Consider the following 26,206-nt stretch of genomic DNA (forward strand, 5'->3'; position numbering starts at 1 on the left):
GGGGTAGTCGATTCATCATCCTGGATGAATATTCGCCACATCCGTCTCCAGCAATGACATGATATTCACATTCCCAGAGAACCAATTCGACAACGAAAAGGCATCCCCCCCAGTGCCAGTGCCTGTACCTGCTGCGGCACCTGGCGGGAATTCATGCCCTCCACCAGTACTGCCTTGATGGAAGTAATCAGCCAACGATGTTGCCAACCCCATGGCTGCTGGATGGTTAGTGTTGTTATTATGATTCTGCTGGGCGTGGGAATTCAGGTCTCCGACGTTGAGAAACCCCGCGGCATTCGGAAACCCCAGGGCACTGAGATACGGCTCAAAGTCATCGACGGGGATGTTTGCTGCAGCCGCGGCAGTGTTGTGATTATCGCTGGCCGGTGTAGCGGGGAAGTATTGCTCGTTGTTGCTGCTGCCGTTGTTATTGTTGTTGTTGCCGTTGTGTTGATTTTCTTGCTGTTGCTGTTGTTGGATCTTTGCGTTGATGTACAAGTCTGCCACCCGATGAAACACCTGACAGAGCCGCCGCAGGCGTTCCGCAGCTTCGACGGACTCGCCGGGGGATTGCAGCGAGTTGACAAAGTCGCCGAGACATTGCAGGTCGTCGACATTGGCGGTGGCGATGGCGTGGCAGAAGAGGACCATGAAGGGGGTGAAGGGGCAGTTCATGATGATCCTATCGAATCCCCTTGCGTCAGGGTTCATGGCTCGGAAAGAGAGAAGAGAGGAGAGAAGGAGAGGAGTTGGGGGGGTTGTTGAGGCTTACCAGGAAATATAGCCATGCCAGATGTAGCTATTGGTTTCACGGTATCTCTCGGAGTTGCGTTGATGTGCCCGGAGAGCCAAGCGGGCGGTCTCGATGCACTCGTTGTTGAAGATCGTGGAACTGTCGAGTGGACCTGGTGGAATGGTTCGATAGACGTGCGTCAGGAGGCCGTAGTACATGATCTCAGACGAGAAGGATGCGGCTTGGTAGTAGACGGGGTTGTAGGCTTTGGAGGGGTCATTCTATTTCCTACATGTTAGTCTACGAACTTTGCTTTAGGACGAGGAAAGACATACCCGGAGAATCTCTTGATACCATGTTTGCATCTCCTCGGCAATGGCTCGTGCACGCCGCGTGCGGGTGCTCTCCGGCTCCGACAGCGCCCGCGGCGAGTACAGCTCTTCGTAGATGCGGCCCTGGAAATATCCCACCTTGACCCATTGTCGATGCAGGATGTCCCACATGCTCATCCGCGAGTCGGCAGACAGCTCCGGTAGGTCCAGGGTGATGTCAAAGTCCTGCAAGATGGACGAATGGCCCATCCGCAGAGACAGGCTCTTGTCGAGGATATATGTCAGCCAGAAGATCCGCTTTTTGAGCACGATGCTCTCCTTGGTGTCGTCGGGTGACGTCTTTGCTGATCGATGCAAGCCGAGCGACTGGCAGAGCCGCGCTGCGTGCGACGTAAGCGCCCAGCATAGCGACGGCTGCGATAATTGGATTGCATAGGTGGCCTGTCCGGTTAGAAAGAGTTTTGTTTGAGCGGGGTGGATACCTACACCCAGGAGCAAGGCCTGAAGATTTTCGACAGTCGGTGCTGTCAAGATATTAAACCGGCTCAGGCCATAGAGAAAATTCTCCCGGCATAGTTTAAAGTTCTCTTCAGCGTCAAGGTCGCTGGCTTTTTGCATGCCCACTTCGGCAAACAGAAAGGACAGACCCCCATTTACCAGAATAAACGTGGCAAGAGAGTAGTCCTCCGTTGCAAAGTACACTCTTCTACACAAGTCGTTAAATTGATCGAAATCAAGGATGGGGAGATCGACAAAAAGATGAGCCTCTGAATGGAGTAGTCAGCGAATTGCCAACTGAGGATCAGGTCTTCCCAATACCTTTGCAGAGTCGCAGCAAGGATACGACAGCGTTCAGGGGCGGCATCTTCACCGCCGACAGATCCAGCGGTGGCTCCGCCAGCAAGCCCGCCAGGCGGCTGTCCTGCGTGACGGACGGCATGCGCTGCTTCTCAATCAGACTGCGCAGCGCCGCCAGCGCCTCCCGCATTTCCGGGTTACGCCCAACCACGCTGTCACTGCTGACGGCGCTCTCGAACACGCGACTGGCATGCACGCAGTGCGCGGTCATGGACGAGTCGCCTTCGAACGACGTGCCACCCTCCTTCGGTTCGAGCTTGGGCTGCGTGGCCGACGATCCGCTCGACACCGATGGTGTCGGCTGTTGTTCCATCGTGTACGGGGTGGTCACGATGGGAGCAGGCCGTGAGGACAGAGCACTCGCATTGCCGGCGAGGGCTTGGAGCATGTTCTCGATCCGCTCCAGGCGGCTTTCGATCAATTCGATTTTTCGCTCACTGGCATGGGATCAGACCAGTTTCCAGAACAGCAACTCGACAAAAGGGGGTGCATACTATTTGTCCGAAATGAGAATGCGTTGTCGATGTTCCTTTGGTCGCACCGCCGTACGGCATACTGCATTGGAGGCCCTGCAGTTGGAGCATGGCGACCTCTTGTCGCATTTTATCTAACTCCATCATCCAATTAGCCTCCTGATGAACGCCGTCTCAGTTCCAGGTAGAGACAACGAGTCTACCTTTCTGACGCGGCAGTTATCACACTGTCCCCGAAGATCAGTATCACTTCCATTTGCATTCTAGCCAAAAGGCTAGATCAAGACACGCGTATGCTGACCGCTCTCCAAGATGTTGCAGCATTGGTAGTGTTCAGCTGCGGCGACGACGGGCTGCCGGTGTTTTCCCGGTCTACCTCGTCTCGATCCATCATGAACTCAGATCGCAGAACCCCGATTCAGCCCGAGAAACCCTGATTGCCGGTCAGATAATCATAACGTAGCGTTCATGTCGCGCATCGAGGTCAGAGTGGTGTGCAGTCGGATATCGGATCCTTCGGGTTCCGGTTCGAACCAATGCGCCAATTTAAAGTCACGTGATATACCCTAAGATGCATTGTCGGATTGTTGGGTTAATTATTGTCGTTCATGAGTTCATCAGCATCCGCCAGGGTTGTTTGGTTGTAAATAAGCACTAACTACCTCCGTCAATAAAATATCCGGTCAAAGTCATGTGTTCGGATAAATACTAGTAACGAATCACTGTAGTGCTGTTTTTGGCAGATTCCGACCAGTCACTGCCATCAATAACGTGCAATGGTGGCTTGCCGTCTACCGCGTTGAATGGAGGTACCGACCAACTTTCCTCACGTAATAATTACCATAATGCTTCCCGGCAGCTTGGTCCCGATCCGCAGGATCTCAGGATTTCATAATTTCAAGGACCGCAGGAACGACACGGTGTCAGACGGTGGGACTAAGCCTTGTGCTTTGAGGAGGGCTAATATTATTAGGCGCGCTCCCACGGGGACATCGAGCATTCCTACTTCAAGTCGGGCGGGATCAACAGATCTGCGAAGTGCATCGTATTCCCATCAGTCATTAGTATGTATGCAAGAAGGATCGTTAAGCTGCAACTAACAACATATTTGCTGGAATATATATATACAGCGAAAAAAGCAAAAAAAAAGTCTATTAGCGGATCAAACGAGTGTCGCTAAAACAATGACCAGGAGACCAACATGTCCGAGAATGGAGACGATGGACGGAATCTGGACGACAGAGCTCAAATCCTCTGACACCGCAACTTGCACCGTGGTATTCGCAAAATCGGGTCCACAGGCCGTATTTAGCTGCTCCGCGGCCGACATATAGGTCTTTGCGAGAGGCTGTCCTTCCAGCGTAGCGTAGTGGGTGAAGATATCCATGGTGTCTCGAAGGCATTTATTGCAGGTGGGCCGACTCCCGCCGGGGAGGGACATCCCCAAGGGTAGGAAGTAGATGTAGTAATCGGACGCGTTGGAGCTGTTCGTCGCGGCGTCGACAAAGCAGTAGTCGTCGGTTGTGGCATTCCTCAAGCAAGTCGCTTTATAGAGGGGCTCGTAGGCCATCAGCCCGGCGTACGCCCGAGTGACAGTGGGGTTCCCCAGCTCAAAGTCGGCCTTGCAGGCATCTTCGCTGTTCAACTTGGCGGCGAAATCTGCCATAACACTGGAACAGGTCTCCATATCCGCCGAGCACGCCGTTTCCACCAAGGGTTCCAACGTCTTTCTGGAGCGAGTCGCTCTGAAGTAGTCATTGGAGTTTTGGAGAAGGATGGATAGGGCATGGCACTCCTTGAAGGATGAGTCTTGGAGGAAGGTGCCAAAAAACTCGGGGCAGCTGGGGTTGGTGAAGTTGTTGGTCAACGTAGTGAAGGCTGAGGGAAAATCATCATCATCAGACGCCCGCGGCAGCAGCGGTGCGTGTGCGGCGCCATCGGGTCGACTCGAGCGGGAACTGAGTGATAGACGCCTGGAGACCGACTCCACCTGGGCCGAGGAGACGACATCGTGGCTCTTCAACGGCGAGGCCCAGGTGGTTAGCGAGACCGATGCGAAGTAGTGAAGCCAAAGGAGCCTTTTCGCCATGATTAATCGACGAAGAAGAGAAAGTAAACGAGCGTACTAGTTCTTCCAAGGCGAGAATTGTCGAGAATGGCGGATTTCAAGAAGAAATCCAGGCATGGCCTATTGAGTAGGCGCTCTCAGCAATTGACCGTCGTGAAACGAGAGATCAAAGCAGTCGAGACATTGCCCAATGCGTCTCCGCAGTGAAGATTTTTTGTTTATATTCTCAAACGAGCCACGGTCACAACCAGGACATGATGGAGTTTGGATCCCGTTGTTCAAAAGAGCGCAAGGGTCATCTCTTGCAGTGGGAGCCGGGGAGGATGAGTCTCCTTGTGCTTGTCTTCGCTCGTCGGGCTCTTTTGTCCTTTTTTTTTTTTTTTTCTTTCTATGGAACTTATAAATAGCGATGCCACCAACGATGCATGCAAAAAGATGTAAACTAACGGAATTGGACAAAGACAAGCCCTAAAAGAACAAGACTAACATTGTGGCTTGCAGGAGCTGTCACTACCATTGGCACACTGACCCTTGGCACCGGTTGGGCTTGGGGCTATTGATTTTGCAGGCATCTGATTGGCCCATAACTTACTGGCCCATCACGAAGAAATCAGAATCCAGACAATAACAAGCAGTGACAAGGGAGAACGGGGAGGAAGGTTGTTTAGCTCCCCCAGGAGCCCCCTCTGGCAGAATGCAGAGCAGCGGTCACTGTCTCGTGGCTCGGCTTGGAAAGGCATGGAAGGTCTAGGCCCGGCGGGCCCGGGGCCTGGACTGAGGGATCAGCTCTATGAACCTTAAAAGCCGGGCCCCGCCAATGCCCTTTCACAGCCCTAAAATGGAGCATTGCCAGGGGTCAGTTAATAATTCCAGGGTTCTTCTTGCAAGGCTGTCAAGACACCTTCAGCCGACCGGGTTGTTGGATAGGTACATAATGCATGTTAGGTTATCTTCGCCGCTCTGTAAATGAAGGTTATGTTCAGAGAAAGAAAAGTGGACGAATGCTCCCGTTAACTTACTTAGGAGTGCATGATATACCTCCTAATTCGATACATTCTTCTATGGAGTACCTACTCCATACTGTACACTTGTCAATTCAAACTGAAGACCCTGATCTCCACAGATTTGCCTGTATCGTGAAACTATCATATAGACCGCAATGAGGCCAGGGGCATAATAAGGCTGAAATGGCATGTTGTGCTTCCCTGCTGCAAACATTCGACTGTCGGGGCATAGGCTGCAACTCCATAAGAGCTGCTGAATGGCTCAAATAAAATCTAGACCGTTATCAAAGTTCTCATAACCTAATGGCCAACTCACTAGATCTCGTGCTCAGTGCCCAAGCACTAGTTTTGCTGGGCCGCTGTTCAACTCTGCATGGGTCGCCTTATCCAGGAACCAAGAGAACCACAACTAGATTGGAGATGGCTTAGACTTTGAATTTATTTGCTTTGGAATGGGGATGGACTGCTCTCTAGAGAGTGCATGACAATCTATAAGTGAGAAATCTTCAAACCAATAGCCTACTTGAGCAAGAACCTGTTATCATTGAGGACATGAAAGCTATAAACAGTGTGACGATTAGTCAGTGACATTGAATATACTCGTCAAGGACTCTAATAGTATGTGGAGGACAGTAGATCGATGATCATGCATGTAGTGTCGTGTCATCATAATCGTTGCAAGCGGCTCTGAAGTTACTGTACATGGCACCATCTGGAGGTCTCGAGACCCGCAGAAGCTGTGACTCGAATCTACACCACCCGAGTGGGTATCGGAATAAAGTCGGACACGGGTGCCCTCATTCGGCCCCCAAGAATCGCAGAGCTATCCGGAGCTCCTTGATAGCCGTCGGCACGTCGTCGAAAGTCAGCGCAGATACTGCAAACCGGGCGTGCTTCTGTGCCTGGGAGATCGCTTGGTCGTCGACCTCCTGCGCACTTGTCGGAACAGACGGAGGGACAGGAGCGGCAGGCGTAGGGCCTGGTCGGGGAGCAGGGGCAGTAGATCCCGTCTGCAAAGGTGCTGCGGCTGGAGCAGGAGTTGGCTGCGCGTAGTATGACTCTGGAGCAGTCGGAGGGCTTGGCACTTCAGGCTGCGGCGTTGTGACAGGTGCAGGGTACGACTGAAAGCCGCTCCCGGGAGGAGCGGAAGCCAATCCGGCAGGAGTATCGGGTAACGACTCCGAGCGGCTCGGCACGGAAATGCCGGCCGGGGCAGATAGGAGGTCGGGAACGGCGTTGTCCCGGGCGGGAGGGGTAGGCGCGGCCGCCGGTCGTCGTGGGAGTGAAGATGCTCGTGACGGGTGAAGAGACTCATCGAGGATGGACTGCCGTGCTAATCGTGGTTGTGCTTGGTCATCTTCATCTGGCGCGTCCTCAACAGTTGGCTGGCGGGCCGCTACCGAAGTACCTGGTTCTGGACCCGTGCCCTGAAGTGCCCGCACTTCAGGGTCGTTGGGATCCAAGGCCTTCCCCTCTTCCGATGCCGGCGCTTGTGCGGGATTAGAAAGGTTGGGATCTTCTCCGTTCTTGATCGCCTTGGCGATCCGAACCGCATGGTATTTAGCAAACTTTATCTTCGACGCGACATCTGGGTCTAACTCGCCCCATATCTGAAGGAGTTCGAGGAACGTGGCGGCGGCGAGAAACGTATCCGCGGTCTGCCTAGCCTACGGGTCAATAATGTCGGAGTCCCAACTAGGTGACATTGTTTGACGCGCGGTCTCTCACTTGGATGCCTTGTTGGCGCGGACGGCATTGTCCGCACGATTGAATACCTCGAGACCGAATTGCTCAACATAAGCCTTGGCTACAACGTTATCGGTGACCGCTTCGTTGTCCGAGTTTTCATTTTTGAACTGTTTATCACGGCATGCGTCAGATGCGGCTGGACGGCCGTTGGGGTGTCGGACCAGCGTACTTGCTCGAGTTTGTCCATCAATCTCGTCGTAAACTGCATTGCCTCTTCATCGGAGTTATGGAGCCCCTTTGTGATGACCTGGTTGACAGCCCAGTAATTACCTAGCAAAACAGACATTGCGGTATCAGCAAGGGTCAGTTCAGAACTGAGGCCGACAAACTACTCACACCAATATGCGATCACGGGTTTGGCGCGCTCGAGCTGAGCGGCCCGCGTGACGAAGCGCGCAATATCTGCGCTCTTCAAACTATTTGGAATATTTGCTGCCATGGCCAGAGAGAGCTACTATGGGAGGGAGCAGGAGGATCAACTGGGAACTTGACCGCGGGGTCTCTCTCTGCTTCAACGTATTATTGGGATTACCGCAAGGCCCGATGACGTTCCTTACTTGACCAATCAGATCAAAGGATAATACGTGATTACAAACGCTAACTAGATCAGGTAACAGAGCGTCGGCAGACTCGTGAATCCCACGATTGGAGACCGTCTCCTATTGTTTCCATCCACCCTCAGAGAGCAAAGGAGATCGAGTACTCCGTACGAGGTAGATCGTATGTAGTCATCAACTAATCCATTCGCCAATCTCCACCCGCTCCTCGCCCAATGCTTCCACATCGACGTAGTCAGTGACCTGGCCCTCAGGTCCCCCAATCCTCTCAATGACGATCCAGATGCCGCCCTTCTGCTCGTCTTCTGGCCGTAAATCGATGTCATCCACCCGGATGCCGGCCATGGCATCGCTGTACTCGCCTTCCTCCGAGGTTGCGATGACCTGTTTGTATGGGCCCTGACCAAGCTCAATGGTCATCATCATGGGTGAAGGAGTGACAGCTCGGTTTCCAATCAGTGCATTGCGACTGCGGGCAATGAACTTGACTCGCGTCAGCCGAGGGACCCGCAAGGGCGCCAGAATACGGTCCGTTCCGGGCGGGAACACGCCAATAGCTGAAAGCACGGGCAGTCGTCCTGCTGCCTCTGGCGGTAGTGCTTTCACCTGGCATTGACGCGTTGACAAGATCCAGAGTTTGAATCTAGCGACTTGATCCGGAGCAAAGGTCGAGCAAACAATGGTGTAGAAGCCCTTTGCTACGTTGTCTTTTGCGGCCACAACACAACCCCGTCGGTAATCGCCACTGTCGGTGACAATGTCCCGCCTCCGGACGGTTGCTACCCGCTTGCCGTTGGACCAAAAAAGCTTGACGTGTACAGCCAGTTCCGGATCAGAAACCTCAACCACGATGGACAAATCGGCCTCTTCCTCGAGCTGCAGATTGAATTGCGGGTTTGACGGGTAGCGAGGCGATTCGGCATTTCCCCCGGCTGTCGTCGGGCTCCATTCGCCGTCGGCCTGGATTTTGTATGAGTATCTGTCATGAGCACACGTTAAAGACACCTCGCTTCTAGATAGCGCGGAAAGACTGAAGTTATGGCTGACACTCGGAAGGGACTGCTGTGTGATAACAACCGTGTACGTTGATCGAGGCGGCATGTCAATTCGAGCAAGAGTGTTTGGAGAATCGACGTATGGTCCCCGGTAGATGGCCCCATCGCTGACGCTGACTCTGTGTCCATTCTTGAACACGTAGATGCTGATAAACCCCAATTCAGACGACCGATCGTCTCCGGAAGAGTGTCCGGTTGCAGGGCGTTCGACTGTCTGGAAGTGCTTGCTGAGAAGCAGCCAGACTGCCCCTCCAGATTCAGAGGACACAGCGAATTGTGGGTTCTCGAGGTAGCAGCAGGGGGACATCCGCGGCTTTGATAGATCCCATGTGAAATGGAAGTCTTCGCGGAATCGAAAGAGGCCCGGATTCCAGTTAAGGTACAAGTTTTCGAAGTTTTGAAATACTTGGTCGCAGTCCATCCAGAAAGAGCCAGGTGTCAGTGGGCCACGGGAGGATGACTCGGAACGAGTATTCATCGAGTCTTCATCGAAACCATACGGCCCGACTTGCGCCTTCTCGGCCCATGGATTCTTGATAAGCATGCGGCGGCGGCCGTCAACTTCGACCATATCCAGAACCGCGTAGTCATGCTGGCTGATTAGCCCAACCAGCTGCTCCTCACGCTCTGTCAACTTTCCGGTCCCGACAGTCACAATGACATCGCCGTAACAGAATGAGTTGAAAAGTCGTTTCCAGATCTGGTCAGGGGTGACATCCTCGTGATGGATGAAGATTTGCTCCGGGATCCAGCCAGTCAAAACCCACAGATCTGTGCCTGAGTTACTGCCAGGAAAGTCATACCCGCCGCGGACTTTGAGATAGGCCTTTTCTATCAGCGCAGGCCAAAGGAGGTTGGGATTATTGCGGTCGACTACGTAGAGCGAACGAGAATCGCTGGCTGAAGGAAGCCGATCGTCGATGACGACCTTTCGGTAGCAGCCGTTGAAGTAGAATCTGAAGATGTACTTGCCAGATGCTGAGAGGCGGGGCACATCGTTGATTCTATCATAAGGATAGATGGCGGAGGAGAAAAGCTAGCACCGCATAAGTGATTGAAATCCGAAGGCCTTCAGGGCAATCATCAAGTACCTTATGATGTCCACGCTCTTCTCTTGCAGCGGCAGCACAGAGACTTGCCACTACGGAGCAATCGGTCGTTATAGCCTGCACCAGATCCATAGGTTTGGAGTTCACCATGGTTGGCCCGGTTGGTATTGACGAAGACTTGGAGCTGAGACCCGAGAAGAGCTCATCAGGTCGCTTCCAGCCGGTAAACACACGCTGTTGAGAAGGTGAGAGAGAAAGATCGGGCTGGTCTCTGGAGATTGCATCAACATGCTGAGCGATACGTTTCGACCTCATTCATGGACACATACGCAAACAATTGTCCGTTCTTGGACAACTCAAACTCCTCGGGACGAGGAGGGTCCTTCCAGGGAGGAAAAATAAAGCCATTCAGCTTTGCGCTCTCCAGCAGGATGATCTCTTCGCGAGTGAGCAGCTTCCTCCTCGAAACCGGCTCCTTCAGCACTGGTGCTGCGCACGCCGGACGTTTTTCAGCCCATGATGCACCGTGTTTGATCCGTTCTGCCAACGAAATCAATTCCTTGCATTTCGAGTCCAGGCGACGCTTCTCCTCGGGAGAATCAACCAGTCGAAGCGCTTCTAGATAGCTCTCGGCAGCATTGATGGCGGCTTCCAAGGCGTCCGATTGTTTCGTCGCGGCAGAAAGCTGGCACTCGCACCGCTAGCTGTGGCGTTAGCTTACGGGCCCAAAACGGACGATACCAATCACTATACCAGTGCCTTATCCAGATATCCCTGTGCGCCGGCTGGGTCTCGAGACATGGCTCTAACCGACTACTCTCAGAGGCCGCGGCGTCCCGGGATAGTTGAACACCAATTACCGGAAGGACATGGGAAAACGATCCGCGCACGTGTCAAGGGATCGACGACGACGACCGAACAGCCAAACACTCAAAATCCACCGTCATGAAGCTGCGTCCGAGGGAACACCTATGTAACGCCTGCAGCAGCAATCTGAAAGATTGACTCTGCGTCCGTTTGGCTTCATTATCTGTCATCCACCCGTCGATGTGGAATATTTTTCCGGTGCAGGATCGGTGCGCAGACGACAGTTCACACAGCTTCGTCCACCAAAACAACCATCAAGCATCGAAATGCGACTGCGACTCGAGTGGAGAAGACGAGCTGATCGTTGATCGTGCCGTGCCATGGGATCTAGGCTATGGCGCGTTGGCGGCCACTCGGCAAAACCAAGCATGGATCGACCGAACCTCGGCTCATCCTCCGACTCCGCAGTAATGCCGACGATCCAGCTTCTGATCGCTCCGCGACGTTGAGAATGCTGCCCACGACGTGATAGCTGTGCTTTTAGTTATTTTTCCTTCGGTATGCTTAGACTGCTTCGCCCTTGGCTGGCTTCACTCGATTAGACTCCTGTCTTCGGAAGATCGCGTTTTCACACTCGATAAAGCCTCCCGCCACTCGGCTTTGACGCTGGAATGACCGGCCAGTCGAAACAGGCTCGTCTCTCTCCTTGGGGGAGCGCGGTCGCCGGCGCTACTGGCGCTGTTCTCGCCAATGCGATCGTCTATCCCTTGGATATGTGAGTGACGCCCGCCCAGAAGTTAACACATGGTCATGTCACTGATAACAATCCCAGAGTCAAGACCAAACTACAGGTCCAAGTGAACACAAAGGAGCGAAGAGAGTCCGACGACGATGATGATGTACCGTATTACGACTCAACCCTGGATGCGATCAAGAAGATCATTCAGGATGAAGGCATTGCCGGCTTGTACGCGGGGATGAACAGCTCCTTGATCGGTGTCGCCTCAACCAATTTCGCCTACTTCTACTGGTACACGGTTGTCCGTAGCGTGTATATGGCGTCCAACCGTGTTCCGAAGCCACCCGGAACGGCCATTGAACTGTCGCTCGGTGCGGTGTCTGGCGCCCTCGCCCAGATCTTCACCATCCCCGTTTCTGTCATCACAACTCGTCAGCAGACGCAGACCAGAGCCGACAAAAAAGGTTTTATTGACACTGGCCGGGAGGTGGTGAACAGTGAAGACGGCTGGTTTGGTCTGTGGCGAGGGTTGAAGGCGAGCTTGGTCCTCGTGGTGAACCCGGCTATTACATACGGCGCGTACCAGCGGCTGAAGCAAATCCTGTTTCCAAGAAGGGAAAACCTGCGTCCGTGGGAAGCCTTTGGTATGCTGTCCTGATCATTCCTTTGAAGAGCTATACTGACGCCATCGCAGTATTGGGCGCTCTATCGAAAGCTCTTGCTACCATCGCGACCCAACCATTGATTGTCGCCAAGGTCGGTCTGCAGTCGAAGCCTCCGAAGGACCGACAGGGCCGGCCCTTCAAGAGCTTCGTGGAGGTGATGAAATACATCATTGAAAAGGAAGGGCATCTGGGGTTGTTTAAGGGCATTGGCCCGCAGATTCTCAAGGGTTTGTTGGTTCAAGGGCTTTTGATGATGACTAAAGAACGGTATGTCTTCTACTTTTCGTCTCGCATCCTGCAGTGCTAACCTTCTGCAGGGTGGAACTTCTTTTCATTCTTTTGTTTTCGTACCTCCGTAAAGTCAGGAGCAATAAACTCAAGCAGCTTGCCGACAAGGCAGCTCCTTCGAAGACGGCTCTTCCGGTCACTACAAAATAGAGGTACTGGGGGGTACTGGGATTTGGTCGCTGTCTAGACTTTGTCCATGATGCTATGCTTTCATGAATCGATGGATTACCGAATGTAGATACACGCGCACTACCATGTACCATGAAATAGATCATCTTGCGGTATGAAGCCTGTGTATTCAACACATTGCAGTTGCCATAAAGCCAGCTACTGCAGTCATACATGGAATGTTCCTGCATGGCCCCAATGTAAGAAAAGGGAACTTGAAGTTGGGCTTTGTTGACGAGCGTCAACTGATTCTTGAGATTCCAACTACTGTCCGTCTTCCCTTTTGGCGAGGGAGTTGATGACAGAATCTTTCCCGACTTACTAGATTCGCTGGACCGGCTTTCTATTGTTTTTGACCAGACTACCCGGAACGTGTCGCCCCGTTCTTCCCATTGTCTCTTGCCCTCGAGGTATTTCTCAGATCCGCAAATGCTCACATGTAAGAAGGAGAAAGACGAGAAGTATCATCGTCAAGGGTCATTCTGGCTGATCCACATCAAGTCCAGCAGCAAAAGTCGGATCGGGCTATTGCCCATTGCAAAATGCAACATGTGAATCCGTTTTGACTTCCGCAGAGATAAAGAGCAGTGTCTGGAGGAGTCGGGGAAGCTTCTGCGAGACACGTTGGCGTGCTTTCTGGAAGACACGAACGAGGTGGCGATCCAGGCACGCTGACGCGCGCCGCTTGACCAAAATTGGAGAAACCAAAACACAGGTTATTATGTCTTGGCGCCAAGAAATCGTTCCTCAGACTTGGATTTGGGCTGGCGCCGGACCTTCGTTTGGACGTTCAAGGAATCCGGCATCACTAGTACTTGACCAGAACCTCGTTTCCAGGGATGGGTTGGTGGGCATCATGGTCCTCAGGATCAGGGCGAGATCCAGAGGATCAATCTGCGCTACCCCCGGACTCCTCGCGCACAAAGGAGGAGCCGAAAAACCATTGGCCTTGGACGGACTCCGATGAGGCTGAGAGAACGACGTTGTCCCGATCCAGCGTCGATTGGAACTCGAAATTGAACGCATTCGACTGGAAGCAGTTCACCGAACCACGCAATCTCATTCCAAATGTACTCCTTACGGGCGGCATTCTCTTCGTTGTTTATGTCCACCAACGCTTCCTCCGTCGCGTGCCCGAAGCGACTGCCATCTCCCCGGCGGACTTCCGCAAAAGAAGCTTGCTAGGGCAGGTCACGAGCGTTGGGGATGGCGATAATTTCCGGTTGTATCACACGCCTGGTGGCCGGTTGGTCGGATGGGGTTGGCTACCGTGGATGAAGGTGCCAACAGAGAAGAAGGAATTGAAGGGCCGGACTGTATGGAGAGCCCACTTACTTCTTCTGCTTTCGCTGAGTAGTCCTAACTTGATCATTGCTGGGGGCCACGAAAATAGATCCATATCCGTCTTGCAGGGATTGATGCCCCAGAGCTCTCCCACTTCGGCCGTCCTGCCCAACCCTATGCGCATGAGGCACACCAATGGTTGACGTCCTACCTTCTCAACCGTCGGGTCCGTGCCTATGTCCACCGTGTTGATCATTACAAGCGTGTGATTGCAACGGTCTATGTCCGCAATATGCTGGATTTCCCTCCCTTTCGACGTCGTGATGTGTCCCTGGAGATGTTGAAGCGCGGCCTGGCAACGATCTACGAAGCAAAAAGTGGAGTGGAATTCGGTGGCGAAGAGAACGAGCGCGCGTATCGCGCGGCGGAACAAGAAGCCAAGCAGCGGGGAAGGGGACTGTGGAAGGATTTCCATGGTAAGAACTTTGAAAGTCCTAGGGAGTACAAGACTCGTATGGGGATAGAGTATCCCTTGGACGGAAATTACCAGGATAAGAGTTTAGGAGGGACTTTGTCCACTCTCACGAGTTGGCTGATGCCGTCTCGCGAAGCACAACGAAAGCGAGGACAGAAGGAACGATAACATGATGTATCGAATGAGCCATGACATGTGTTACGATTTGACGACATGTATGACTTTTCGACAATCTCGACAATCACATCGTCATGTCGGCCTCGATGTCATCTCAAGTACTGGAGGCAGCGGTGATGCGTACAAAATCGGCCCTGAGAGCTTGACGATGGGAAGATGAGCAAGAGGGGGATGTATATGACCTCTCGGGCTCATCTTTGAATATGCTGCCGATGAATCATGTTGATAGTACGTACATCAGAGCACGCTAGAACCCGAAAAAATGTATGTACTCATGCGTCAACTCTTTCTTCAGTCATGTTTGATTCGAAGCGATGGAGAAAGCCTTGCTCAATTGCGCTTGAAGTATCGCAGGAGAGGAGAAAAAAAAAGTAACAGCGAACCCAGGATTCGAACCACCAGCTTCCATATTAGGGACAAATTCACACGAATGTCGCCCCGATGTATCATGGATGCATCGTAGATGCACCGAGGATGCACCAGGTACATCGTCAAGAACAACAACGGCATCACTCAGCAATCGATTTCTCAAGCTCTACAGGCAGAACACTCTTTTAAAACGCGGATTAAGAAATTCAGCAAAGTGCGACGAATCGATCGAGTCCAATAAAAAATAAAAGCTGTGAAGGTGCCGTCTTGAATCTTCCTCAAGTTTGACCTGACCAACACAACTCCCCCATCATCAGCAGGGCAACGGGGTTAAAGACTGGGAAGATCAGCCACTACGTAGCCATTGCAACATGAACGTTGCAGACCGCTACGCCATTGCCCCTCGACGGTTACCCAGTGCACCATTTTTGTGATTGATAGCTGCCCCCGGAGATTCTGGGTAGCGGGATGGATTGGGAAAGTGATTCACTGCGAGATGGCACAGAGGCAATCTGCCGCCACGCCGCAGCTGGATCATCCCTGGCTGTACCCCATACTTGTTTGGATACGATATGATGCCATGGAAGTTTCGAACACGGGCTTTCAATTATCAATCTTCATCTCTTGGAGCACGAGTCGTACTCGCAGACGTAGTGTATAACTCTATATACAAAACAGAGCATTATTTACACCTATCCAAATCGCCGTTCAATCTCGGCGAAGAGCTTGGGACTAATCTCGTCACTCGAGTTTCCCTCAACCCGCCATAGGCACCCTTTTGCCTCGTAATGCTCCAGGAGAGGCTTGCTCGTCTCTTCAAACTGTTTTAGCCGTTGTTTCCACGTATCAATGGAGTCATCTGGTCGCTGCGTCAAAGGTTCACCTGTCACATCGTCCTTGCCCGGGACCTTGGGCGGGTTGAATTCGGTATTGTAGACTCTTCCCGATGGCGCATGGACCCATCTAGAAGCAATGCGTTTGATGATGATGGAAGGCGGCGTCAAGAGGTGAACGACGAAGTTGATTGGGGCGAGCTTATCGAGACTGGCTGCCTGTGCGGCGGTTCGAGGGAACCCGTCCAGGATGAACGATGACGACGGTTCGGATTCCGGCGCGCTCGAAGCGGATGTGGACGTCGTTGACGCGGGTTGCGGAATCCAGCCCCTCGAGACAAGTTCGGAGGATATCAGCTTGAGCATGACATCGTCCGGAACCAATTTGCCGGCCTGTATTAGGGATTCGGCTTGGATGCCTGTGCAGTTTTTAAAAGCTGTTAGAGACGATATTTGTGCTGTGCTGCATTGAATTCGGCTGTCGTGATAATTAGAGGGATCGTACCTAGGGGGGTTCTTCGGCGAACATTCTCTCTCAGGAGATCTCCGGAGCTGATGGCTGTCAATTGCGGATACCGCGAGAGAAGTCGCTCCGTTTGGGTTCCTTTGCCAACGCCAGGAGCACCGATTAAGATGATGCGAGCGGCCTTTTTTAGCTGCCGCGTGGCGGAGGTCATATCCAAGTTCCAATGCCGACTCGGTGATTTCCTGTAATTATTCCAAAAAGACTGGCAAATCGAATGCGAACACGTCGAATATCGCTAAAAGTTAACAAGTGATGTAGCAATGCACGGGGACACAGTGACCCTTTCTACCGTTAACCGAGAGGTCAGCAAGAAACACAGGAACTGCAGTGAATTTGGGAACTTACAGGAAAATCCAAGTCCGTGCCAAAGTTTTGGGGACTGCAACACAGAACTCATCCTTCCATTCCAAAAAGGCCAGGCAAGAATGCTTTCTCGCAGCAATACGATCCAGACAAAGTCCTCGGACCAGAAAACGTTCAGAAATCGGTCCTGTAGCCGAAGCATAGGGTAAGGAGCTGCACGTGAATTCATCCCCAGACAGTATCACGTGACGGATAGGTGACGCGTCGGAGCGCGTCGCGTGGAGTCGGTGTCCCGGCGTTCGGCATGATGAGTGCTTCCAAAACTCAACAACACAACAGACGGTGGGCTGCCATCCCTTTCCTCTTATCGACTGCGGCCATGATTCGACAGGAATTCCAACGCATTGACCCTAAACGAAGGGCGACGCTCGATCACAAGAAGAAGCAATTCGCAACGCCAACGTACAAGCACCAAGACTACCCTCATCGGTTGAACTTCTACGATGTGCCTCCCACCGCGGAAATCACCCTTGAGCAGTTCGAGCAATGGGCCATTGACAGACTAAAAGGTACGTAATTGCGATCGTGGTTTCTCTGCGGCTGCGTGACTGATTCGCGTTGAAGTGTTGGCCGAAATCGAGGCCTGCTCATACCGCAACAAGACCCCCGCGGAAACGGAAGCGCACATAGAGCCCCTGCTCAAGAAATACCTCCCGCTTTCGTCGAACACGTCGTCGGCCTCGGGCGTTGTCAGTGAGCAGCTCAAGAATGAGCGGCAAAAGGACCATTACTCGCATTTCATTCTCCGTCTTGCCTTTGCAGCTACGGAGGACCTACGCCGGCGCTTCGTGCGCGCGGAAACGATGCTGTTCAAATTCCGTTTCCAAAAGGACGACAGCAAGGAGCGACGGGCCTTCATCGACAATCTTAATCTGGACTGGGAACCGGTCACGGCTGAAGAAAGGCAGAGGCTGGGAGAGCATTTGACCAATGCAACGCCCGGTTTGCGCAGACCCGAAGAGGAGACGTGGTACAAGGTCGATTGGGAGCGGGTCCCCGAGTTGGTCGAGCGACGTTCAGTCTTCGTGAGCAAGGGAAAAGCCTACGTGCCGAGCAGGGAGCAGTTGAGCATGGTTATTGCCGAGTTCACTGCGCGACTCGAGAGGGCAATGGAGGTGAGAGAACCTGGATTCTTGTCTCTTCCCCGGAGAACTAATACGACAACCAGTTGACGAGCCGCGCCCTGCCTCGATTGGACGAAGATGACCGCCTGACTCCGATACTGAACCATCTTTCCAAGAGTTTCGGCAGCGCCGAATCTGTTTACTCGGACAAAGAAGGCGTTGTGGAGGGCGCTCCCATTACAGCGGCGTCTATTGATACGTTGTCCCAGCACTTTCCTCTCTGCATGCGCAATCTGCACATGACACTGCGCAAGAATAACCATCTTAAGCATTTTGGACGTCTGCAGTATACGTTGTTTTTGAAGGGCATTGGCCTCTCCTTGGACGAGTGTATAATTTTCTGGCGCCAAGCTTTCAAGGGGTTTACGGATGATGAGTTCAACTCGCGGTACCGATACAACATTCGGCATGCCTATGGTGACGTTGGCGGTGATGCCAATCGTCGAAACCGAGGCTACCCTCCCTTCTCATGCCAGAAAATCCTCAATGACAACGCCCCCGGCACTAGGCAAACTCACGGATGTCCATACCGGCACTTTTCCATCGACAATCTTACTGCGCTTCTCCAGGCAACGGGAGTCAACGATAGTGACGTCTTACGCGGTGTTCGAGAAGATGTTGAGAAGAGTCGATTCCATATCGCATGTAACAGGGTGTTCGAATGGGCCCACCGCAACGAAATCAAGAAGGTCAAGGAGAATGGCACATGGAGTCAAACAGATCTCGACACCATTGTGCATCCTAATACCTATTTCAAGCGAAGCTTTATGCTCAAACAGGCAACCAAGCCATCATCCAAAGACTAGGGGCTTTCATGGCATGTTTTTGCTTGGTTTGTTCGGGCGTTTCGGGACCGGATTGAACGTCGAATTTGTGAATGATATTGAATGTTGCTTCATGACACTACTGATTAGATGCACCTCTTTTGTAGCTGCAAATCCATCAATTTCATCGGACAAGTCTGGCTAAAGATGTCACCTCTGCTGATTCCCAAATCATCACGAAGAATCAGAACGACCTTTCCGATTCAGGTGCCCAGCCACGGGTGAGTTAGTCTACGCCAGACGCGAAAACAACATCATCATGGAGGTTGACGAGCTGTCGCTGAAATCTGATCGGCGATGTATCGAATCTGGAGAGAGAAGAAAAAGGAGAAAAAGTGAGAAAACTGGTGGCCTCGTTAAATAGGCTTAGCGTGAGCTACGGCTACCATTCTAGGTTTAGCGCGTCCGTCGTCTACGGGAAGCGGCAGTGACCTTGGATGCTGTAATCTGGCTTCATGCCACACGCCCACAACACTCCCCTCAGGTCAACCAAGCAACCGTCCCATCAGTCATTGCTACGGGGCTGCCTCTTTTTGGCCTCGGTTATGCGAGGGGACTATTGCTAGAATTGAATCCGCCGTGTGAATTTGACATCTCATCCGAGTCCCACTTCCTCCGAGCTCTATCAACAACGGACAACTGCCAAACATGGACTACGACGCTTTGAAGGATCAGTGGAGCGATGTCGAAGATCGCGACGGCATTCGCCTCAGCTGGAACACTTTTCCCAGTACTCGGATGGTTGGTGTCACCCAATTCGGGTTCCCGAGTCGTTCGGAACTTTGCCGTTGCTGACACCCGGCCAGGAGGCGTCCCGTTTAGTTGTCCCCATCGGTGCTATGTATACGCCGCTCAAAGAGAAGCCGGATGCTCCGTTGCTGCAGTATGAGCCCGTCACGTGCAAAGCGCCATGCAAGGCGGTTCTCAATCCTTTCGCGTATGTGGTTACGCCAACGGTATACCCTGGGAATCTGCTGCTAATCAGATTGCAGCAACGTGGATGTTCGAGCTCGCATCTGGATTTGTCCCTTTTGTTTGATGCGCAACCCACTCCCTGCTCACTACAAGGATATCACTGAAAATGCTATCCCTCCAGAGCTTCACCCGCAGAGCACGACAATTGAGTACCGATTGGCCCGCCCAGCCCCTGCTCCGCCAATCTTCCTCTTCGTCGTGGACACCTGCCAGGAGGATGATAGTCTCAAGGCCCTGAAGGATACCCTGATTATGAGCTTGTCTTTGCTGCCGCCGAATGCGCTCGTTGGGTTGATCACTTATGGGACAATGGTATGTATTCATCCGCTCGCTGGATGACGGTGCAGTTCAAACGCTGACTTCCCATGTGTAGGCCCAAGTTCACGAGCTGGGGTATGGCGAGTGCGCCAAGTCGTATGTCTTTAGAGGACACAAGGATTACCCGGCCAAGCAAGTGCAGGAGATGCTGGGGCTCCTTGCTCCAGGCCTGCGACCCGGTGGTCCCCAGATCCAGGGCCGTCCTCAAGGCGCCGCGGCTCGCTTCCTTCTGCCAGTGCAGCAGGCCGAGTTTCAAATTACGAACATCCTCGAACAACTGCAGCGCGACCCATGGCCGGTCGCCAATGACAAGCGAGCGTTGAGGTGCACCGGCGTCGCTGTCAGCGTTGCTGTTGGGCTGCTTGAAACTTCGTTCCAAAATGCCGGTGGGCGCATTATGGTCTTCACCAGTGGCCCTTGCACTGAGGGCCCAGGCATGGTCGTTGGCCCAGAACTGAAAGAGCCCATTCGATCCCACCACGACATTGATCGGGATAACATCAAATATTTCAAGAAGGCTATCAAGGTGAGTCGTCCTTCCTATCACCATCTGCTCCTTTTTTTCCGTACTGATTCATGATAGTTTTACGATGGCTTGGCGAAACGTGCCGCTCATAATGGCCACGTCGTGGACATTTTTGCCGGGTGTCTTGACCAGGTTGGCCTGCTGGAGATGAAAAATCTCGCCAACTATACCGGCGGGCATATGGTCTTGACGGACAGCTTTACTTCCTCCCAGTTCAAACAATCCTTTGTTCGGGTCTTTGATAAAGATGACAACGATAACTTGCTTATGGGATTCAACGCTTCGTTGGAGGTTCTGACCACGAAGGAGCTCAAGGTGACGGGCCTTATTGGACATGCCATCTCCTTGAACAAAAAATCCAGCAACGTCGGCGAGACCGAATGCGGCATTGGCAACACATGCGCATGGAAGATGTGTGGCATTGACCCGGCCTCGAGTTATGCGATTTACTTCGAGATCGCAAACCAGGGGGGCCCCCCGCCGATGCAGCAAGGGCCTCAACGTGCCCTGATGCAGTTCCTCACGTACTACCAACACTCGTCTGGCCAATTCCATCTCAGAGTCACAACAATCGCGCGGAACCTGAGTGGGCCAGCTGGAGATCCCGCAATCGCCCAATCGTTTGACCAGGAGACGGCCGCGGTTTTGATGTCGCGCATTGCCGTGTTCAAGGCCGAGGTCGACGACGGGCCGGACGTGCTCCGGTGGGTCGACCGCATGCTCATCCGTCTCTGCTCCCGATTTGCCGATTACCGGAAGGATGACCCGACCTCGTTCCGTCTGGAGAAGAACTTCACCCTCTACCCGCAATTCATGTTCCATCTGCGCCGAAGCCAGTTCTTGCAGGTGTTTAACAATTCCCCAGATGAAACCGCTTTTTACCGACATGTGCTCAATCATGAAGACGTTGGGAACTCCCTGATCATGATTCAGCCTACTCTTGAATCGTACTCGCTGGAGCACGAGGGCAGCCAACCAGTACTCCTGGACTCGGCCTCTATTCAACCCACACACATCCTTCTCCTCGACACTTTCTTCCATATCCTTATCTTCCATGGCGAGACTATAGCAGAGTGGAGAAAGGCCGGTTATCAGGATCAGGAGGGCTACGAGAACTTCCGGGCGATCTTGGAGCAACCGAAAGAGGATGCAAGGGTACGTTAGGATCTTGAAATTGATGCAAGTTTGAATGTTTGCTGACACTATGGCAGGAACTGATTGCCGACCGGTTCCCGCTTCCGCGTTTCATCATCTGCGATGCAGGTGGTTCTCAGGCTCGCTTCCTCCTGTCCAAGCTCAACCCATCCACGACTCATTCAACCGGGGGCTATGGAGGGGCTGTGTCGTCCCAAACTATCTTTACTGATGACGTGTCATTACAGACGTTCTTGGAACATTTGATGAAGTAGGTTCCTCCTTTTGGTCCGTGTCCGATCTGGGTACTGACTGTTCTCTCAGGCTTGCCGTCTCTGGAACCAACTAGACTTGTGTGGACTGCTGCACATGATATGTGCTTTCGTATGGGTTCTATGTACCTTTAGCGCGGTTTTGTCGTTTCCTTTGCTTGAATCGAGTACAGTAGAGTTGTTTCTAATCAATCGCATGCATGAATGGTATCCTCGTACTGTAGTGCCAAATGAATCACGTGACTTTTATACCCAGCTTTAGGGTTTGCCCTAAGTCATGTGCCTAGGCTCTTAGTCATCCACTAAAATTTCGCTTAGCTCCCCTTAGCTCAAAATGTCGCCGCCGAAATTCTACTTCCGCCATCACACCTCCATCGATCAAAAAATCCGTGGAAGATTGACGACCTTTCGCACTAGCCATGCGTAAGTATCATCTCCATGGATTAGGCACAATGCCTTGGCTACATACCTAAAACCAAAGAAATCCTCCTCGACTGACATGTATCGTCGCTGAATAGCGCCGAAGTTCGACCCCAATGAGGTGAAGATCATCCACCTGCGGGTGACAGGTGGTGAAGTCGGTGCGCAGTCTGCACTGGCTCCCAAGGTCGGCCCCTTGGGTCTGTCGCCCAAGAAGATTGGTGAAGATATCGCCAAGGCGACTGGTGACTGGGTTCGTCTCGGTTCTTCCTGTGCTTGTTGTGTGTGTTTTGAAATGGCTAACCGTTTATAACAGAAAGGTCTCCGTGTCACGGTCAAGCTCACCATCCAGAACCGTCAGGCCCAGATCTCCGTGGTGCCGTCGGCTTCTTCCCTGATCATCAAGGCTCTCAAGGAGCCGCCGCGTGACCGCAAGAAGGAGAAGAACATCAAGCACTCCAAGTCCATCCCACTGGATGACATCATTGACATTGCGCGCACCATGCGCTCTCGCAGCATGGCCAAGGAGCTCAAGGGCACCGTCCTTGAGATCCTGGGTACCGCTTTCTCCGTCGGTTGCCAGGTTGATGGCCGCAGCCCCAAGGATGTCAGCGATGATATTAAGGCGGGCGAGATTGACAGTACGTTCTGTTCCCTACATCATTTATGTGATTCATGCTGACAAGCTTTATTTTAGTTCCCGCTGAGTAAACTGAACGCAATGTCATAATTTTGATGACGAAAAAAAAGGGTCCATTCGGTCACTGGGCGTTTGGCATCGGCAGTGCTATAGATATGAGGATCGATCGCCTACCAGAATAGCCAATCCAAAAAGCTCACGAGCGATGACTTCATTTTTTCCCTGTTGATTATGTTTGAATATACCCCGGTGCGAAGCATTGCCTCCATCTATCCCTTTTCCTACCTGTCCTGCTTTCTTTTCTTTTCCTCAAAAGCGGAAAAGACCTTTGCCGACACTCTGGCCAATACTGAGATTCCGAGCAACTCGCTTGCCCGGAATCTACATCCACAGTATGGGCTTATTTGGTGCAAAGAAGATTGACATGACCTGCTACTCACCACCCTCATCCTCTTTGCCAGGATTTCCGCTCCTGGTGTGGGTATGGTGGTCCATCCATTTGGGTCGACATGCATACAGTAGCTCAACGAGTGTAGGGACGTAGACTAGATGGCTGAACGTTGATAGTTTTGTCAATGCAAACGGTTGAATTCCATTAATACCTTCTCCACTCTATGCTCGTCGGGCGGAAAGAATTAGACATTGACATTATGGCCAACTCATGACAGATACGCGGTATGTACAATCAAGGTGTATTCCAAACTCCAAATGTACGTGGGCACAACCGGACAAACGAAAACAATAGATCAACTCCTCCGCTGCAACGACTCATTCGTCGTGGTACGCGCAAGCGCCGGTCGCTGCTGCGGCTCCCGGAGCGCGCTGTTACTACCAAATGGATCCCCCAGCAAATCCAGACTCACCCCGGCATCACCGTCCCGCTCACGCTTGATTCGAACAAAGGCCAACTTGGCGAACCGGCCGAGATGGTTCCAAAAATGGCGGCCGACCTCATGGCAGGAGATGCGGTCGAGCAGGTCGACCGTGATATCGCGCACGGCAGGGTCCGGATGGAAGAGGCCGAGGCTGACGTAGAAAAGGCCCGCCTGGGACTCCGGCAGGATTGAGAGCAACTGGCAGATGCCGGCGTAGTCGCGGACCGCGTGACCAATGGCCAGGTAGATGTCGCCGGACTCGGCGGGGGAGAGCTTCAGTGTGCGCAGCCGGTCGAGGTGGTGTTGCAGGTCGAGCGATTTGATCGGGGTGGCGGCGTGGTACGTCGCGGCGACGTCCTGGATGAAGGCGTAGTAGGAGCGTGTGTTGCGCCAGCCTTCGATGCGTGCCACGGAGGCGGCAAGCTCGCGGTTCTTGCTCGCTTCGTCGGGCCAGACGTACCCGTGGCCGCGCAGTGAAGCCGGGTTAGATGGGTCTGCCTTGGAGCCGCTGCTCGGGTTGTGGGTCCGCGCGTCCTCGGACGGCCCGATGATGTACAACGCCGACGCGCCGTAGACCGTCTCCTCAAAGGCCGCCGCCACGCGCGTGAACTTGTGGATGTAGGCGCGCCACTTAGACCGGATCGCCCCCTCGCCGTGCCGTTGGTTGATGCTCCGCAGCACATCCTCCATGAAAGCATTGTCGCCCGTGAAATCGGTCTGCTGCGAGTTGTTCCCGCTTGGCTGGGTCGCGGCAACTTGCTGCTGGAAGGCCCTGGACTCTTCTGTCAGCGGCGCAGGGTCAATCCGGCTGCTGATCTTCATCCGCCCGCTGGACAGGTCGCAGAGCAGGTCCCACCATTCTGGATGGTTCGCAAAGGTAGGGTTTGTCACCCCAGCGACAAAGCCTGGCACCTTGAGGAGCTCGTCGATCTTGGTCAGGTCTGTGTACGGGAAAGCATGTCTGGTGAAGCCGCGCAGGATTCCGCCGGAGGCCAGCGCGCATGCGGCGAGGACGGCTTCGGCCACTTCCCCCGACGGGCAATTATGGCCAAGGAATATCACCCGTTTCTGCGTCAGTAATGCATTCACGAGGACAATGATCGGGTGCGTAAATTGTCCACTGGTTGTGAGGTGTGGATGCAAGGTGAACGGTTGAGGTGACGTCGAGTGCGGTGTTGAAAAAGTCTGAATGAGCTTGATCAGGGAAAAATCGCCCACATGCTCCGGCCAAACCACCGTGGGCACCTTGACAGGAATGGGTACGTTGTTGTACATCACTTTGGTCTCAAATTCGTGCGTGTCTCGTGGTAAAACATAACGACACCTCAATTCCGACACACTTTCGTTGCTTGACTTGGACTCATCTTCAATGCGCTGCTCGATCATTCGCTCGAATTTCTCGATGAACATGTCTTTGGAGTCACTGGCCTGCAGGATATTCCGCTCCAGCAGAGAGAATCGTGGCATAAGAGACAAGTCCATAGCATTGACGGCGTCATACAACGTTGCAAGGGTCTCCGGATAGGGGGACTTGAAGTAATCCTCTAGGGCAAGAAGAAGCAACGGCTTGTGGCTGTCAGCAACGAAGCATATAATCAATATAGTGTCGAGACGTCGCTTGCCTTGTATATATGAAGAAACGGATGGCGTGTGCAGATTGCCATTGCCTTGACCACAGCACCTCTGTCTCAATCAGCAGAAAGATGCGCAAAACACAATCAGGCAACCGTACCTCTTGGCAGAAGTGTCCTGCTTGGTGTTCACCAGATTCAAAACATACATCAGAGGGGGACCATCGCCCCCTTCTTCGTCTTCACTATCCTCATCATCCGACTCGGTGTCGTCGTATATATGCCCTTCCTCCCCAGAGCCTCTTTGCTTGTCCCTGCGTTTCTTCTTCCGGCCCGTGACTTGCGCATCGTATTCCTCGTCCGTCCCGGTATCCTTGTGTAGGAAAAAGATGGTCCAATCTTGACTCCGCACGTGGGTCTGATCCGGAAGCATCAGTTCCGCCAGCATGCTCTCGTCCCCGCTGATGGGAGCTGGGTATTGATGTTCCATAATCGGGCCCCGATCAATGTGAAACGACGCGACCAGTATATACTCGACATGACGTTCTGAGGAGTTCATCGGGTACTGGGACTTAAACCGGCGCCGTCGGCCATTCTTGGGGAGCAGATCAGGGTGTTCGACGGATGGCCGTCGCCGAACCTGCTGTGAAGTGCTCGGTGATCGCCGAATGAACGAGGCCGGCGGGGACAACCGCGGAATGCCATTGTTGAGTGAGTGCGACGATGCGGCCGAGGGGAGCGACCCTTTTCGCTCGTGCTGGCCAGTTTGGGCAGACAACGTTGGTGACATTGTGCGGAACGCCGACTCAGAACCGATTGGTCATATTCCTCGTCTCAGAAATGTTCCCCTTCAAAAGAAGCAGCGCACTGTCACAAAACGGAGGCCAGCAACGTTCTATGGGCTCGGATCTCAGAGGAAGCGCCTATGTCGCGACGTCGCAGTACTCGTACGGAA

General features: G+C 53.0%; 11 protein-coding genes across 11 annotated transcripts; 5 read left to right on the top strand and 6 right to left on the bottom strand.

Annotated features, from left to right (window-relative positions):
- Nucleotides 1-15: 15 nt before the first annotated feature.
- Nucleotides 16-2,790, bottom strand: VTN31DRAFT_1842 (uncharacterized protein; the record flags this gene model as incomplete). The annotated part of the gene is made up of 8 exons (XM_069401944.1): nucleotides 16-682; nucleotides 773-1,014; nucleotides 1,069-1,506; nucleotides 1,552-1,832; nucleotides 1,885-2,360; nucleotides 2,418-2,530; nucleotides 2,600-2,623; nucleotides 2,698-2,790. The coding sequence occupies 8 exons, from the start codon at nucleotides 2,788-2,790 to the stop codon at nucleotides 16-18; spliced, it is 2,334 nt and encodes a 777-aa protein (XP_069257471.1).
- Nucleotides 2,791-3,558: 768 nt separating this feature from the next.
- Nucleotides 3,559-4,485, bottom strand: VTN31DRAFT_1843 (uncharacterized protein; the record flags this gene model as incomplete). The annotated part of the gene is made up of 1 exon (XM_069401945.1): nucleotides 3,559-4,485. The coding sequence occupies one exon, from the start codon at nucleotides 4,483-4,485 to the stop codon at nucleotides 3,559-3,561; it is 927 nt and encodes a 308-aa protein (XP_069257472.1).
- Nucleotides 4,486-6,265: 1,780 nt separating this feature from the next.
- Nucleotides 6,266-7,656, bottom strand: VTN31DRAFT_1844 (uncharacterized protein; the record flags this gene model as incomplete). The annotated part of the gene is made up of 4 exons (XM_069401946.1): nucleotides 6,266-7,130; nucleotides 7,197-7,324; nucleotides 7,387-7,487; nucleotides 7,554-7,656. The coding sequence occupies 4 exons, from the start codon at nucleotides 7,654-7,656 to the stop codon at nucleotides 6,266-6,268; spliced, it is 1,197 nt and encodes a 398-aa protein (XP_069257473.1).
- Nucleotides 7,657-7,948: 292 nt separating this feature from the next.
- VTN31DRAFT_1845 (uncharacterized protein) lies at nucleotides 7,949-10,679 on the bottom strand (the record flags this gene model as incomplete). Its single annotated transcript, XM_069401947.1, has 4 exons — nucleotides 7,949-9,865; nucleotides 9,921-10,149; nucleotides 10,208-10,578; nucleotides 10,632-10,679. 4 exons carry the CDS (start codon nucleotides 10,677-10,679, stop codon nucleotides 7,949-7,951), a joined length of 2,565 nt encoding a protein of 854 aa, XP_069257474.1.
- Nucleotides 10,680-11,356: 677 nt separating this feature from the next.
- VTN31DRAFT_1846 (uncharacterized protein) lies at nucleotides 11,357-12,527 on the top strand (the record flags this gene model as incomplete). The annotated part of the gene is made up of 4 exons (XM_069401948.1): nucleotides 11,357-11,460; nucleotides 11,518-12,068; nucleotides 12,119-12,356; nucleotides 12,407-12,527. 4 exons carry the CDS (start codon nucleotides 11,357-11,359, stop codon nucleotides 12,525-12,527), a joined length of 1,014 nt encoding a protein of 337 aa, XP_069257475.1.
- Nucleotides 12,528-13,384: 857 nt separating this feature from the next.
- Nucleotides 13,385-14,472, top strand: VTN31DRAFT_1847 (uncharacterized protein; the record flags this gene model as incomplete). The annotated part of the gene is made up of 2 exons (XM_069401949.1): nucleotides 13,385-13,861; nucleotides 13,939-14,472. The coding sequence occupies 2 exons, from the start codon at nucleotides 13,385-13,387 to the stop codon at nucleotides 14,470-14,472; spliced, it is 1,011 nt and encodes a 336-aa protein (XP_069257476.1).
- A 1,070-nt stretch (nucleotides 14,473-15,542) lies between these two features.
- On the bottom strand, nucleotides 15,543-16,360 carry VTN31DRAFT_1848 (uncharacterized protein; the record flags this gene model as incomplete). The annotated part of the gene is made up of 2 exons (XM_069401950.1): nucleotides 15,543-16,102; nucleotides 16,189-16,360. 2 exons carry the CDS (start codon nucleotides 16,358-16,360, stop codon nucleotides 15,543-15,545), a joined length of 732 nt encoding a protein of 243 aa, XP_069257477.1.
- Nucleotides 16,361-16,891: 531 nt separating this feature from the next.
- On the top strand, nucleotides 16,892-18,502 carry VTN31DRAFT_1849 (uncharacterized protein; the record flags this gene model as incomplete). Its single annotated transcript, XM_069401951.1, has 3 exons — nucleotides 16,892-17,081; nucleotides 17,137-17,687; nucleotides 17,741-18,502. 3 exons carry the CDS (start codon nucleotides 16,892-16,894, stop codon nucleotides 18,500-18,502), a joined length of 1,503 nt encoding a protein of 500 aa, XP_069257478.1.
- A 666-nt stretch (nucleotides 18,503-19,168) lies between these two features.
- On the top strand, nucleotides 19,169-21,822 carry VTN31DRAFT_1850 (uncharacterized protein; the record flags this gene model as incomplete). The annotated part of the gene is made up of 7 exons (XM_069401953.1): nucleotides 19,169-19,261; nucleotides 19,327-19,457; nucleotides 19,513-19,807; nucleotides 19,869-20,339; nucleotides 20,397-21,494; nucleotides 21,551-21,744; nucleotides 21,798-21,822. The coding sequence occupies 7 exons, from the start codon at nucleotides 19,169-19,171 to the stop codon at nucleotides 21,820-21,822; spliced, it is 2,307 nt and encodes a 768-aa protein (XP_069257479.1).
- A 342-nt stretch (nucleotides 21,823-22,164) lies between these two features.
- Nucleotides 22,165-22,876, top strand: VTN31DRAFT_1851 (60S ribosomal protein uL11; the record flags this gene model as incomplete). Its single annotated transcript, XM_069401954.1, has 4 exons — nucleotides 22,165-22,168; nucleotides 22,264-22,418; nucleotides 22,482-22,806; nucleotides 22,863-22,876. 4 exons carry the CDS (start codon nucleotides 22,165-22,167, stop codon nucleotides 22,874-22,876), a joined length of 498 nt encoding a protein of 165 aa, XP_069257480.1.
- Nucleotides 22,877-23,551: 675 nt separating this feature from the next.
- Nucleotides 23,552-26,041, bottom strand: VTN31DRAFT_1852 (uncharacterized protein; the record flags this gene model as incomplete). The annotated part of the gene is made up of 3 exons (XM_069401955.1): nucleotides 23,552-25,246; nucleotides 25,303-25,363; nucleotides 25,413-26,041. 3 exons carry the CDS (start codon nucleotides 26,039-26,041, stop codon nucleotides 23,552-23,554), a joined length of 2,385 nt encoding a protein of 794 aa, XP_069257481.1.
- Nucleotides 26,042-26,206: the final 165 nt, after the last annotated feature.

The sequence above is a fragment of the Thermomyces dupontii genome (assembly GCF_041956625.1).
Source record: "Thermomyces dupontii strain NRRL 2155 unplaced genomic scaffold VTN31scaffold_10, whole genome shotgun sequence".
NCBI classification, from domain to species: domain Eukaryota; kingdom Fungi; phylum Ascomycota; class Eurotiomycetes; order Eurotiales; family Trichocomaceae; genus Thermomyces; species Thermomyces dupontii.